This window comes from Etheostoma cragini, chromosome 20, assembly GCF_013103735.1.
Source record: "Etheostoma cragini isolate CJK2018 chromosome 20, CSU_Ecrag_1.0, whole genome shotgun sequence".
NCBI lineage: Eukaryota > Metazoa > Chordata > Actinopteri > Perciformes > Percidae > Etheostoma > Etheostoma cragini.
In genome coordinates, this window is record NC_048426.1 from 16792556 (window position 1) to 16806744 (window position 14189).

Sequence of the window (14189 nt, forward strand, 5' to 3'; positions counted from 1 at the left end):
CATCTAAACAAACTTGTGGCAAATGAGCGTAAAACAAAATTCTGATTGATAACTTTTCCAACCTCGCGTTGAGGACGGAGAAACTATAGTTGTTATGGGGTGGTGACATTTTTGCACAGCTGCAGGTTGCTGGATGGCTCAGGGAACAATTGTCCAGCTTAAGGCTGACTTTGTGAAACACTTGAGAGAAGCTTTAATCTGCAGTAAATGCTTTCTTGCTGCCCTGGAGGGCCACATGGCCGTGATGCCAGAAGCTTTCCTAAGGCACACTTAAACCCCTCCATTTTGGCTCTGAAAGCAAAGCTCGACTCCAGCACCAGCTGCAATAAGAGCTGAAAGAGAATCACCATGCTGTCAAAGACAACATGTACATACATTTATGCACACTAAAACACACCTAAAGTAGTGCAGTACACTCCCACACACAGAGCACATCACATTATATTTCCTCTGCAGGCACTGGGCCTTTCCACTGTGATATTCCCTCCCTGGGACAAATCCCCTGCAAGATAGAAAGGAAAATGTGGCATCCTCCATTGTGAAGGGGGCTATTTATTTTGATTTGATTAAGGGTACTTTAGTTGGGCCTCACTGCTTAATCCTGTGAGAATATGTCTGGAAAAGGGGATCAAGTCACTTTAAAACCTGAGGGCTTTTCCGCACGCTCAAACGAGGGAAAGTTGAATGACAATATTCCACAAGAGAGGGGGGGGGGAATCTTCGAAAATGGAAATGGTTTCTCAGTGTCCTCGAGCTGCTTCAGTGAAGACACTTTTCACATGACATAAGCCCGCAAGCCCAACAGAGGGAGAGAGCGGGAGAAGGCAGCAGAGGTTGGGGGGTGGAAAGAGTAGAAGAAATACAGACAGAAGGTAGGGGAAAAAAAAACACTGGCCCCCCCTAATCAAGCCCCAAGATAGGATTTATATTAAATCAAAAATAAAAGTCTTTCCCATAAAAGTCAGCAGCTTCGGTTGAATTCAGAAATTGTGATGAAATCTACTCTGGGAGATGGGAAAAGAAGAAGCGGATTATTTCTGGGAAGGCTTTGGTGAGTTGGTGAGCTGAGTACAGCTGACACCTGTCAAGGGTTTTGGGGCTATAATAGGGAAGCGTTCAGGAAGAAAGGATGTCTGCTAACAAACACAGGAGGATACGTATGGTGAACAGTACATGTGTGTGTGTACGTGTGTGTGTCCATCTGCCTGTGTGAATCCATATATAATACTTCTGAGACCTTGCAACCAGGGAAAGACACATTTCCATGTTTCTTCCACTCATAAGCCTACCACGCCACTACACTGTGGAAAATCCTGGGAACGGTGCCCTGCAGCTTCCTTTCTCTTGGGTAGACGGTTTGCTTCAGATGAACAAGGCCGCAGTCAGCGACCTCTCTCAGCCCTCTTTGGACAGCTGTTGAGCCCCATGTCATGGCCGCCTGCCATACATTCTCAATAGCCTGGGTGGACACTCTGTGGTTTTTTGGCCCTTGTGACAGACTGAGGCTCCAGCACACCTCCCGGGGAGATGTTTACTCCACACAGTCCCATTTGGACAATCTGCTTCATCTTTTTTCATTTTGCAGGATGGGCCAAAAGGGCCAAAAGCCCCAAAAGTGGGAGTAAGTGTCTGAAAGTTTCCATGACACTGTATTCAGTTTCACTTTACTCAAAGGGGTGAAATGCTTAGACAAATCTAACTTAAGAGGTTTGTATTGAAAAAAAAAGTGTCATTAAGTCGACACACTGTATCCAGAGAATTTACCGGTCTTGATGTACTACCATTCAAAATGTTCTAGATGTGGGCTATGTTTGCCTCAGCTGACAAAAGAAAGACAGAGTAGCTGTGAGACTGGGTTAATGCTAGACTCCTATGAGAGTCTTGCTTTGTCCTGACAAGAATGATTCACCTCTTGAAGGATTGGTGCTCTGCTAGACCACTTCTTCAAGGACAGATAGCGTACTAACTAACCTTTTTTTTAAATGACTGAGAGATCAACCCTGGAATTCTGGTTGTTTTAATAAGAGTCATTCGTGCTTTCTAAGGCTTTGGAAGTGCCATTCAGAACACATCAGATGAGAAAGTTGGATCATTGCGGTTGCAAAAGACAAAATACACATAACTATGGAATATATCTATCATGTCTACATACAATCACAACAGATATAATGTAAGATACATTGACAGAAGTACTAGTATTGTTGTAAATGTACTCACAGCTAAATTGATTATGACACCATATTTATAGAACTTAGCTGAAAATATGTATTAGTTGCTGATGACTTAAAACCTAGAAATATGAAAGTCATAGGAGGGGCACTTTTTTTTTCAAAACCTTGTTGAGACCTCATTGATACAATATTTTTCATATAGGAATAGAAGGAAATGTAGTTTCTGCACAGAAAAAGTCAAATTGGTCAGAATAGTTTAGATCAGTGTTTAATGTCCCTCCTAACTTTGTTCTTCCAGTTAACTTCTGTTAACTGGACTGTCTTATCTTAGCCATGACAGTGGCCTTATACAGTGCACTGTATTATCAGTTGTGAGTTAATGGCTTTTTTGTACAAACTCCAACTTTAAAAAAACAGGCTAATAAGCTAAAAGCTACAAAAAAAAAGCTGATTTCTGAAATGCTGTTGTGCTCAGAAATCCCACTTCCTGTTCCACAATCAGACACTTGCAGTGTTAGCTCATTTGATGAACATGTTAGCAATAACATATATGCACAGAAGTCTGTCATTTTCTCACCTACTTTGCATGCTACTCATACTACTCTGGAAATCAACCCAGGGGGGACAAGAGGACAAGGAAGACAAGGGGGATGTTATTTCTTATTTGTCCCTTCTCACGTCCTTGTGGCTCAGTCTTAGTTTTCCTGCCTGCTTGTCGGACACTTAGTGCCTTTGGGGAGTCTTGGTGGTATTTATAGTGGGATGGAGGGGAGGAGAAGGAGAAGGAGAGCTCATGATGCTTCGTTCACAATTACATGGAAATTCTCGGCATGGTCACGCATTCGGCAAAGGCTATATCCTGCGCTGGGTTTAATCCCTGCAGTCCCTCGCGAGAGCTGGAGCGTGACTGAGCAGATTACCGTCTACTGCTTCCTCAGCACACTGGACCGTCCAAAGCTAACAGCCGAGGCAGTCATTCTCCTAGCTATGGGGAAGTAAGGTATGATGGTGCCACAATGCGCCCTCTGGTTCGGCAAACTCCATCAATAAAGAGTTGAACGCAGATTATATGGCTGCATGCATGAGCTGCCAAGGACAGGCTAACAATGTCTACATGTGGTTGAACACAAATAATAGAAAAGAATAACATCATTATTCTCTTTTACTTTTTTTGTGGATGTGCTAGTGGTTGGATGAAGACAGTTTTGGTTAAAATGAATGCAGTGTGTGACACTAGGCACCCTGGTACCAAATATAGTTCTAGTTTACTAGGAAGTTACATTTTCTAAACCTTAGTATGGGTGCTATGATACACCATCTTCTCTATTTCCCCTCTCTGATGCAACTAAATGTGTTTTTCAGTAGTACTAAGTATAACATTATATTACTGAAAACCTAATTCTAACGGTTTCTAATAAGTTTCATCTTATCTTTAAACAGTTTAAATATCTTGAAATTAGCCAGATCAGTTAACAGCTATTCAAAATGTCAATTCAGACAATTTTCAGAGAAAAACTAACTGCAAAGACTCATTATTAGAGTGCAGTACATTTGTGTATTACTTGCTGGGATGGACAGTTTATTTTTTGCAGCATCTTCTCTTGCCTGAGGCTCTCACATCATCTCCCAGGCACCGCAGCACCTTCCCTGGCAAGGCGTCTGAGCCTAAGCAGGGCTGGGGTGTACCTTGGGGCTGCCAAGCTCCACATGCTGTCAATTTCCTCCGTAAAACTCCACTCCCTCCCACGGGCGCTGGCTTTTTTGGCTGAATTACACCGATGCTCCAGCAAGGCACCAAGGCTTAAAAGTGCTGTCTGAAGCATGGTCATTACTAGCGAGTGCTTAACCCCACTGGTGAGGGGGGGCATGGTTAAGGAAGCGATGGGAGAGAGAGCAGAGCTGAGACAGACTCCAAATCTCTTTTGTGTAATGGCCTGATAGCCTCCTCCCTCGTCTGTCTGTGTGTCCACTGTTCTCAACATGCTGTCTCTGAACCATGTCCAAGTGCATGTCTTGAGAACAGCTGTTGGAGTTATTTGAGTCCTGAGGAGCTCGATATCAACAAACAGTATGGGATCAGTTTAACTTTGGATAAAGAGGGCTTTCAAATATCAGCCATGAACATAAAGCATCATACATATTTTGTATTTTGGAAATACAGCTCACTGAGCTCTCATTTATGAGAAAAAGAATAGAAAGTTTGGCAGGGTTCGCCTGTGCATCAATTGGGAAAAAACAACCTATGGTTACAGTCTAGAGGGCAAACATATCCAACCAAAGATCTCTGGAAATAAGAACTAAATATTTCAGTATTGTTTGTAGAAGCGCAATATCCTCCTGCAGTGTCATGTATCACCATAACTATATGTTGGAAGGGCTTAGGCAGTCGATTACACAAGCTGCACTACAGTCGTTTGCCCCCGATAAAACAGCAATGATGCAGCCTTCCCTTGCACAACAACACAAAGCTCTTTAGTGAGCTACAAACTATTAGTGCTGGTGTGTCTGGCAAAAGTGATTGGTGGAAATTTTGTTTCACACACCACACACACATCTTAAGAGTTTGGTCTTCAAGCACAGCCAGGCAGGCCAAGAAAACCAGCAGAGCAGAATTCAGAAACTTGGAGTGCGTTTCTGTGTTGGCTAATGGCTGGCTAATTTGTTAGTGCACTAGGGAGAGGGAAGGGAAACAGATGGTGCTGTCATTAAGAACAATGACCAGCAGCTGTCTGCCCTGTTCACCCTTAACAAACCCTCTGACAGGACCTTCAAGAACTGGGACCCTGGCTTATGTCCCCACATGAATACTTTCTAGTACTCAAAGTGATGGGAGTAGTGTTTTTATATTTCAGACTAATAAGTGTCTCGTTGTGTACATGTCTTCATAATGATGGCAATGTAGGGGAAATCCTCCAGATACCAGTTTTAAGGGGACATTTGACTATTTTACTGATTTTAAATGAGGGTAAGGCCGTGTTCAGACAGGCAAAAGCAATGCATCAAAAAACATAGCCGTCATTTCAGTGAGATCACTAGGTTGGCACAGTGTGGGTGCCTGTAACGAGGGCTCTATCTAATAGTTTAAAAAAAATAATGGATTGACAAAATATAAGAAGCACATCTCAGTGTAATGCAAAACCAATACAATAGCACGACAAATTATAGACTCCAGAATTACCATAAAGTTGAATCCACACCTCTCTAACACAAGTTCAACGAAAACAGACCATTATATGAAAGTAGGCTTTATTGCAAGAACAATGGATTCGACGGCCTTGGTTTTAGCTTTAGCTGGATGTAGTCTATATCCACGTCGTTCCACTTCCGGCATTGCTCCATTGTCGATGGAAATACAGACAAATTTTACTCTTTTTGGCCAGATGTCCGTTACTTTGCCTTCTGCTGTCTTTGTATCGGAATTTTAAACTCTGGTTAATTTATAAGGGCTACACATCTGAGTGATCCTCAGATGTCTGCAGAGTAAATCAAGACAGCTAGCCAGACTATCTCTCCAATCTGAGTTTTCTGTACACATGTTCCTTCCCGAGGCTATTTTGCAGCGGCACCGTGGCTCTGTCCGGTGCTTAACCCCATGACGATTGCGGCTGGTTAAAAGAAATGCCAATAAACCCATCTCTGTGGACTAGCCACAATCTCCTCCACAGTGCTGTGAAGGAAGGTGGGTGTAACTAATAGATACATATAAATATAGATACAGCAGGTAGTGAAAGAGATATTTTACTTCCTACTATTTCAGTCATTGTTTGTTTAGCTCCTGAAGGTACTAAGCGAAGATACAAATGTAGCCACTCATGAAGGGTTAAATTTTAGGTACTTGTTGAACAACTTTCTGTTGTCTGAAAATATTTTGGACAGATGCAGGTTGCAAGTGTATTAAATTTGAATGAGCGTACACATGCATCAATATATTAACTGTATCTGTGTGTGATGAGTAGACAGCGAGACTGAGCTGTTCTTTCAGTTTCTGATGGGAACATCTCTTCTGTCATCCGAGTGAGATTTCACGCTCATCTGCCTCCAGAGCCTCTTCCAGGCTAGTCCGCCACACTGTCGCTCTCTGCTTACTTTATTTCTCTTTTTTCTGTTCTGCTTACTTGGCTGTCAACCCAGCCAAGTCACATTAAGAGATAAGAGTGGGTGGAGAAGGGAGACCAAATACCAAATGCATTAGGGCTATTAATCAACATTAACAAATATGCGAGGGAGAGGACGCAAGTTTTGGGAAAACACATGCACGGATGGGCGCATTTATCAAGGTGACACATTGAAACACATTTACAAATTTCTGGGAATTTGTGATTCTTATATTTTTCAATTTGTTTCCTTCAGTATTAGAAAAAGTTTGGATTGTTGGTTGATGTGACTGATTAACCAAATGTCTCATCAAACAGGCCTACAGTAGGGCCAACCTCTGGCTCACCCAGTAGAGTATTTGCCCCATGTAGGCTAAGTCCTTGGCAGTTGTCCGTCCGTCCGTCAGAATCAGTGAATTTATTAATGTGCATCTCTGTACAAGAAGCTTCCTCTGAGGAATAGTTTCCCCCCTTGTGCTTGAGATTAAATGTGAATCAATGCCGTCATCTTGATGTAAATACATGACAGACAATATATATAAAGGACTGGGGAATTTAAATATGTCAAACACAAGAAATGTCTCATTTGACTGTGTGTTTTTTAAGACGTGACAGTCCTTAAGTAATCTCAATCTCAAGTAAGGTGCCAAAACTATTTCAGAAGTCCCTATTTTTGGTACTAGATTTAGCATTAGCATGAAGAAGTGTGAAATTTCCCTTGTTTGGATACAATATCCTTTGGCATACACTACATTAAGTTTATAGAAGAATCTTAACGGTGTTTGAAGAAAATTTTACATTTATCCACAATTATACGATGTATTAAAAGGAGAAGATAAATGATGATTGAAAAAAATTTTTTTTAACACTGAACCCTTCTCTGGGGGGCTAATATTAAAACACTGAACATGATGACAGGATTGGACACCATCAGTGGATAAACCTCACAATGTGTCAGTCTGCCTTGTCAGTCTGGAGCTACCTCATAATCTTATCATGAGGAGGGCCAAGCGGTCCGTCCAGAGTTCAAGTGCCTCATGAATATTCTGAGAGTCACACCGTCAGAAAGCTGGGTTTTCATGCCCGCAGTGAGACCCATGAGACGAGATAAGACTGTATCTGTGTGTGTGTAGGAAGAGATAGAAAGAGTTAAAGACAAAAAGGGAGGATGGACATGTCTTTCAAAATGAGTCTTTTTGTATTCCTTGTTAGCAAACTCTCTTTGACACCAATGACACTGATGTCAAGGCCCAGTGTGACTTTGAAATGGGGGCCAACAGTCATCAAAAGAGAAAAATGTGACTTTCAATCTGAGACCAGACTCCCATTGAATGACTGATACATGCGGTATTCATTACCACAATAAGACTAGTAAAAAGCAGAAGCTGTTCCACAAAACCAATGTCAGGTAAAAGTCAACAGAGTAAGTCAACACAGAGCCTGTTAGAGGTATTCAGGATAAATAATTCATTGTTAAGTCTGAAAGCTTGTGGGAAATCAAATTCCATCTCTTTTGGTTTTGGATGATGTTTTTTAAACAGTGGACGGGAAGTTAGATCCTCTGGTTCTGACAAAAAGTGACAGAAGTTTTCTTATGTTGTTTCCATGAGCCTGGTTCCAAGGACTAAATTTCCTTTAGGAGTACCAAGATAATGTCAACACTCCTGCTCAAAGAAACACACTGAAATGTGGTGTAGACTGACTTTTTGGTCAAATTACAAACCTAGACTCCATGATCAGACTTTGTGTCTTCAATAGATAATTGGCTAAAGTGCTTACTTCTATGAACAGAAAATGAAGCGTTATCTCAAAAGTGAAAAGCAACTAAATCTGGCACGTTTGTGTAGAAGATGAGAAAAGATTAATTATGATTTAAAAAACAATTTCAACACCCCTTTTACAACGTATGTGATAAAAGAATTGTGGCTGAGGATAAATAATTTTCTCAGCTGAAATAGTAAAAACAAATCACAAATGCTATTATTGCTGAAATTACTGTATGATTAAGTGTTAAGGCCAGGTCACACCTGCATTTAAAATAGAAAGATTTCACAGCAAAATCAGTTGTTTCAATGGAATCACCAAGATTAGTGAGTTTACTAACTGTGTGAAGTAAATCGGCATAAACTTACAGTTCAACAGTTCAACCTTGGTGAGCTTTGACATGCAAATTTGCGCTACTGACCAATACCAAGGCGTCTTGACAGTGCTGACCTTTAAGGGAACGGATGGCCATGAAGTCCAAAATGGAGGAAACTATTCCAGCTTATTAGCTGTGTTGAACCATCCCTTCTGTGTTGGAGCATAGACTGCTCCACAAAAAGGACTTGTTTGCAGACAGTTAGGGGATGGCAGTCAATGGTACAAATAGGTCTTTGGAAAATAAACGGCAAACTTATTATCTTGTAAGCTACCAGCAAGATTGTTAAGTGACAGTGAGCAGTTTCTGTGGCAAGCTTGTTAGCTCAACAACCTTTCCCCCCCTCTTATGTTCCTCATGGAACATAATAAGGGTCAGGAACTTTAATATGTGTTTCAGTTTAACTTATATTCTTAAGTGTTAAACAAGTAATGTTTGTTATAATGCACATATATGCTAAAAGTCTCCAACCTTGGTGTCCATACAGTGATCCTTGAGGTCCATAAGGGCCGGAAGGGCTGCTCTGGGTGTAGGGACCCATCCCAGGATACAATGGGCCACCAGGTAAAGGGTGGGGGGACAAAGGAGGTCCGGACTGAGGAGAAGCAAACTGAGAGCTAGCCTGATTCCTCTGCATGCTGGACATGAACCCTGGAATACATAAATAGACATAAAAAGCAATGTCAACCCTTTGCTTGTAAAGACCTGAAACCCAATGAGGTCTTCAAGAGTAAATGTACCTGCTCAGTGAAATCCAATGTTGACTGAGGGATTGAGCCAGGGTGGGCGTAATCATTCTCAAGCTCAACAAATCGGAATATCTATTTAATTTCCTTGTGTAAAGAGACCCTTTCTTTTGATGAAATCCTTAATCTTGTACTTTGGCATGGGCTCTGGTTACTCGTAGATACACATCAGTGAGTAACAAAGCATGGAGCGGGTACTGGACAAAACATGCACAAAAAAACTGACATGTAAAAGGAACCCTGAGCACAAAACAACACACACACACAAACACACACTGAATGTTTAGTGACCTTTATCAGTGGTGAAAGCACAGGTCCAGTGTATATGTGGCCTTAAAGATGTTTTTTTGTACTGTATATATATGTATTCCTGCAAAAGCTCAGTGCATGTGTCTGTGTGAAGGTGTGCGTTAAAAAAGGCTAAACGTGTGATCCACTCTCCACAGCTTAAGCCGGTGATTTGACCATGGCTACTATGTTATTCTAAGCCGTTCTGTCAATACACGTGTCAAAGCCTCTCAGGCCCAAACTCGCCTCCACCATTCAAATTGACATTTGGAGTGATCCTCGCCTGGGCTTCACTCTTTTCAGCTGCCACGTTCGTTTTAAAAACCCCACAGAAAGGTCTTCCATTCCACCACGAATGGGGAAAGGTCTCTGGATGGCCACTGAAGAGAAAAGACAAGGCTATATGTGTGGATTCAGTATTGCAGATTAGGTGTGAATGGATTGGGTCTGCTCGAGTGTAAACTTTGATAGCTATCCGCTTTGCTGAATGAGTGTGCACAGACCGACTCTTTAGTGAGTTTTGGGTTTAGGGAAACAACAGAGTTGGAAAGTGCAAGTTGACACTTGTATAATTCCTTGTTTCTGCTAAGAGAGCGAGAGAAAATGTGAGAGACAGGAGGGAGTTAAAAGTTTTAAAATGCTGTGTGTGTATTCACTATATGCTTGTGTGCACGTGTACATATTTGTGTTTCTGAGTGTGTGGGGGAAGATAACGGAGAAAGAGAGCAATAAACGCTCAGTTTGTGTGTGTGTTTGTGTGCAAGAAAGAGACAGAGGCCAATACAGAGAAAGTGAGAGAGGCAGTGAGAGAGAAAGTGTGTGTGGGAGGAAAAGACAGAGCAACGGAGGGAAAGAACGATTGGGGCCTGAAAGTGCTTAGGCTGCGAGTGCTGGGTTTAAGGAGCGAGGACATTATTGTAATGTTTTGCTTCCATTAGGGTAAGGGGATTCTGGAGAGGAGGAGGAAAAAATTACAGTGTGTAATATCGCACTTTAAATTGCCTGTAAAATGGATGGGGAGAGGAACATTGTGCAGACAGTGCTAAAAGCAAATAACACATTCAAGGATTTCTCTCTCTCTGCTTCGTTCCCTCTTCACACACACACACACACACACACACACACACACACACACACACACACACACACACACACACACACACACACACACAGATAAATCTTTCTCTCTTTTTGGCAAAGCGAATGAAGCTCTCAGCCGGACAACAACAACAACAACAACAGGCAGCAAGCGAAGCACGCGAGCGACAGTGGGGGGAAAAAGGGACATTCAGCGGATTTATGGAAATGAAGAGTTGAGAGAGGCTCTTAGGGAGGCAGGCACTTGAGCAAAGAGGGGTGTGTGTGTTTGTGTGTGTGTGTGTGTGTGTGTGTGTGTGTTAATCCTTACTAGGGAAACAGCAAAAACAACAACCTGCCCTGTTAACCGGTGCTGTGTTCTCCTGGACCGGGGAGGGCTCGAGGTTTACAAGCATTAAAGTGCAGCATTAAATCTCCGGCTTGATTTCATCATGTTGGGAAATAACCTTTTACACTGCCTCACTCTGTCTCTCTCTGTCCTCATCTATCCACTCCCTCCGTCTCTCTCTTATGTGAACTGCTCTTTGGTGGAGCGTCACAGTCATTCCATTATGATTACATCTCAGTCTTTTAGGCTTTTTTGCAATGTTGTGTGGATGCTGATTTTTTTTTGGAATGAGCAATTCTGCTGTTTTGAGTATAACTCGAGAAGTGGCCGTAATTGCTGAAAACAATTTCCCGTTTGGCAGGCGCATGTGGCTTGTGGGTTAGCATTCATGTTACAAGCCTCTGGCAACAGGTTGTGGACAAATCTGAAGTGGCTCTATCAAATAACCACACACTCTGACTTGAATTAAGTCAGGGATAAGTTAACTAAACCTTTACTGTTACATTTTTACCAAACCATGGTTTCCCCATGACCTATGTTGGAAAATGATGAAGCATACTGCTTAAACCTTGTGCCTGTGTGTGCTTGTGTTAAATCACCTGCTCATCCTCAACTACAACTATACAGTATGTGTTTAAAACATAGCTTTGAACACAAGCTGCCACACAACAGGCAAAACAAGGTGTTATGCTTCCTGAAGGAACTCATTTTGGAACAGCAGGAGAAAGAAGAACAAAGTCCTGCATTGAGCCAAACTAGTCAAATTCTTTGTTTACATCTTTGTGCTCCTTATGATCTTGACTCTTCATGTCGGACAACTTTGACTTTTTAATTACAGAGCCTCTTTTAATCTAAGTGCGATGTACAATCTGGATTACTATGGACACTATTTATGTTGCACACTTGCAGACTAACGTGTATGCATTGGGTCTTCTAAGGACATGTGTGCTAGCGATGAAGTTTAATTAAAATAAAACTTGTACGCACAACGTAAAACACACACAGAATTTTAGTTTATTAAACTCTTTATATTCCTAGTAGATTTACAACCTTTACTAATCCCCCGCCAGACAAGGCCAAACACCATATTCTGGCAGGTGGACAACACAAACATATACACATATGTACCTTTCTCCTGAGCCATGGGTGAGCGGGTGATTGGTGGGTGGGCTGCTTCCGGGCCATTCCCAGAACTATGTGGGGCCATCGTGGAACCTGCAGGACAACATAAAGATTCAGACATTGACTTGACGCATTTAAGAGGTTCAACAGGTTGAAACAAAAGCTGTCAGACTGAAAGAAAAGGTTTTGCAATAATTAGATTCCCTTCTCTGCATCAAAGTGAATTCAACAACAAAAAAACGTCTATATTTGCTTCCCGTTTGCCTTGCTTGAAAATTGAAGTAAACTGCAAAAACTGTTGTAACAATAAAGCACTGAAGGACTTCTGAAACAATTCTGTCTTTCTTTCTGCATTTCTTTCAATGGCACAGAAGTTAAAGGTTCAAAAAGGTTTCTGTAATTTGACTGCCAAAGAAAAACATGACAAATCAGTAGTAAGCTGAAGGATTTATTATGACTGAGGCCGCTCTGGATGTATTCCTTGAGCTTTAAGCGATAGGGTTGGAGGGTTTGCCGCCAAAATTACAAATCCACCAAGAGCACAGCACTACCAATAGCAATATATGAAGGTGTTTGATGTACTATCAGCTAAATGACAAATGCACTTCTGGAGGACATTTCAAGTCATTGGACCCTGTGCCATTGTCTTGTGTAAGCATTCAAACATCGGCGATCCCCTATAGAAACCAGAGCCATTTGAGGATAATTGATTAGGTGGTTGTGCAGGTCTTTGGGCTGCGCCTGTTCCATTGAAATCCAATAGTGAGTTGAGGGTCTGATTAGGAAAATGGCAGAAAGAGACTATGGTGGATTGATTTGGCCCAAAGGAAGTAGAGGGACGGCAACTTAACCTTTTATCTTTGGATTCAGACCTGAGACATTAAGGAGAGGGAAAGCGGATGGGAAAAGGGTTTGTTTTTTTCAAACTGCACTGGTTGTACTTTGCTGTAGCTGAAAAACCCAGCTCTTAATGCAGCATGCCCCAAAATGCGAGAAATGCTGACATTATTCAACTGTATGTATGTATGTATGTATGTATGTATATATACTTTAATACAGTGTATATATATATATATACATATATACCGAATGTGTATATATATATATATATATATATATATATATATATATATATATATATATATATATATATACACACACACACACACATATATATTTATATTTACCTTATTATAAAGGAAACACTTCACATTATTCAATACCGCAGTAGAAAGTGTAATGCTTTCAAGAAGTGTGTGTGTGTGACAGATCTTTCCACGGTAGCAGTAATACATGACTGGAGGTGGCACACTCTCCTCATAAACAAACCAAATTAAGTCAACATACTTGTTTTGCATAAAACTGCATAAACAACATTTCCATACGTCCGGCTGCCTACACACTAACACACGCATATACTCACAGATGTAACAGGAATTGGACAAACAAGTGTAAATAAACACACTAAATAAACACAAGGAACCACACGTAAGAGCACAAAAGGCAAATAAGATATGTGCTAAAATATTAAAACACACATGCACGCACACGCACACAGATCCCCTACCCCCCACAAGAATAGATCCGCCGGCGCTGCTTCAAAGAGGGAATATTCGATTAGTCTGTCAACATGTGGTGGAGGAAGGGGAAACGTCAGAGTGCAAAAGTTGAAGAAACCCTGAGATAACACTTGAAACACTAGAGGTTCTATGTGCGAATGAACCAGTGCTGAAAGAAGCAGTCCTTTACTAAGCAAAAGTAGCAATACCAAAATGTAAAAGCACTTACCTGGCAATTTCAGAATGTTTATTATGATGTTCATGTATTATAATTTGGTTATTATAAACTGGTATACTTTGAGTTTATGCAGCTATGTGCTTGTTTCTGCTGCAGTGTATTTATTAACACTTCATTGTAATGTTTATGTGTGCTTATGTGTCTAACTGGAGGAGTCTAAAGCATCTTATTAAGGGTCATGGCCACTTGTTGCTATAGGGACAGATTTAGCTTTAGCGTGAGTTCAGATGGGTGAACGGGTAGTGAGGATGAAGTATGCTAGCAGCAGTTTACTGAAGCCTTAAACTATGGAAGTCGACCCTACGATAAAGGCTTGCTATTGTATGTGTATGTGTGTGTGCAGAGATGCATGCCAGGCACCGGCTATGCTGTCAGACTCTGTTTGTTTGGATGGCAGAGTGGTGG

General features: G+C 41.4%; 1 protein-coding gene across 4 annotated transcripts in view; it reads right to left on the bottom strand.

Annotated features, from left to right (window-relative positions):
* Window positions 1–14189, bottom strand: part of LOC117935707 (AT-rich interactive domain-containing protein 1B-like) — a 201893-nt gene that overhangs the window by 28384 nt on the left and 159320 nt on the right. For all 4 annotated transcript variants that reach the window (XM_034858102.1, XM_034858100.1, XM_034858099.1 and 1 more), the window contains 2 exons: window positions 11994–12080; window positions 8877–9056 (listed from right to left, as the gene is read on the bottom strand). In XM_034858102.1, the coding sequence (XP_034713993.1) occupies window positions 8877–9056; window positions 11994–12080 (267 nt within the window). The remainder of the gene's footprint in view (window positions 1–8876; window positions 9057–11993; window positions 12081–14189) is intronic.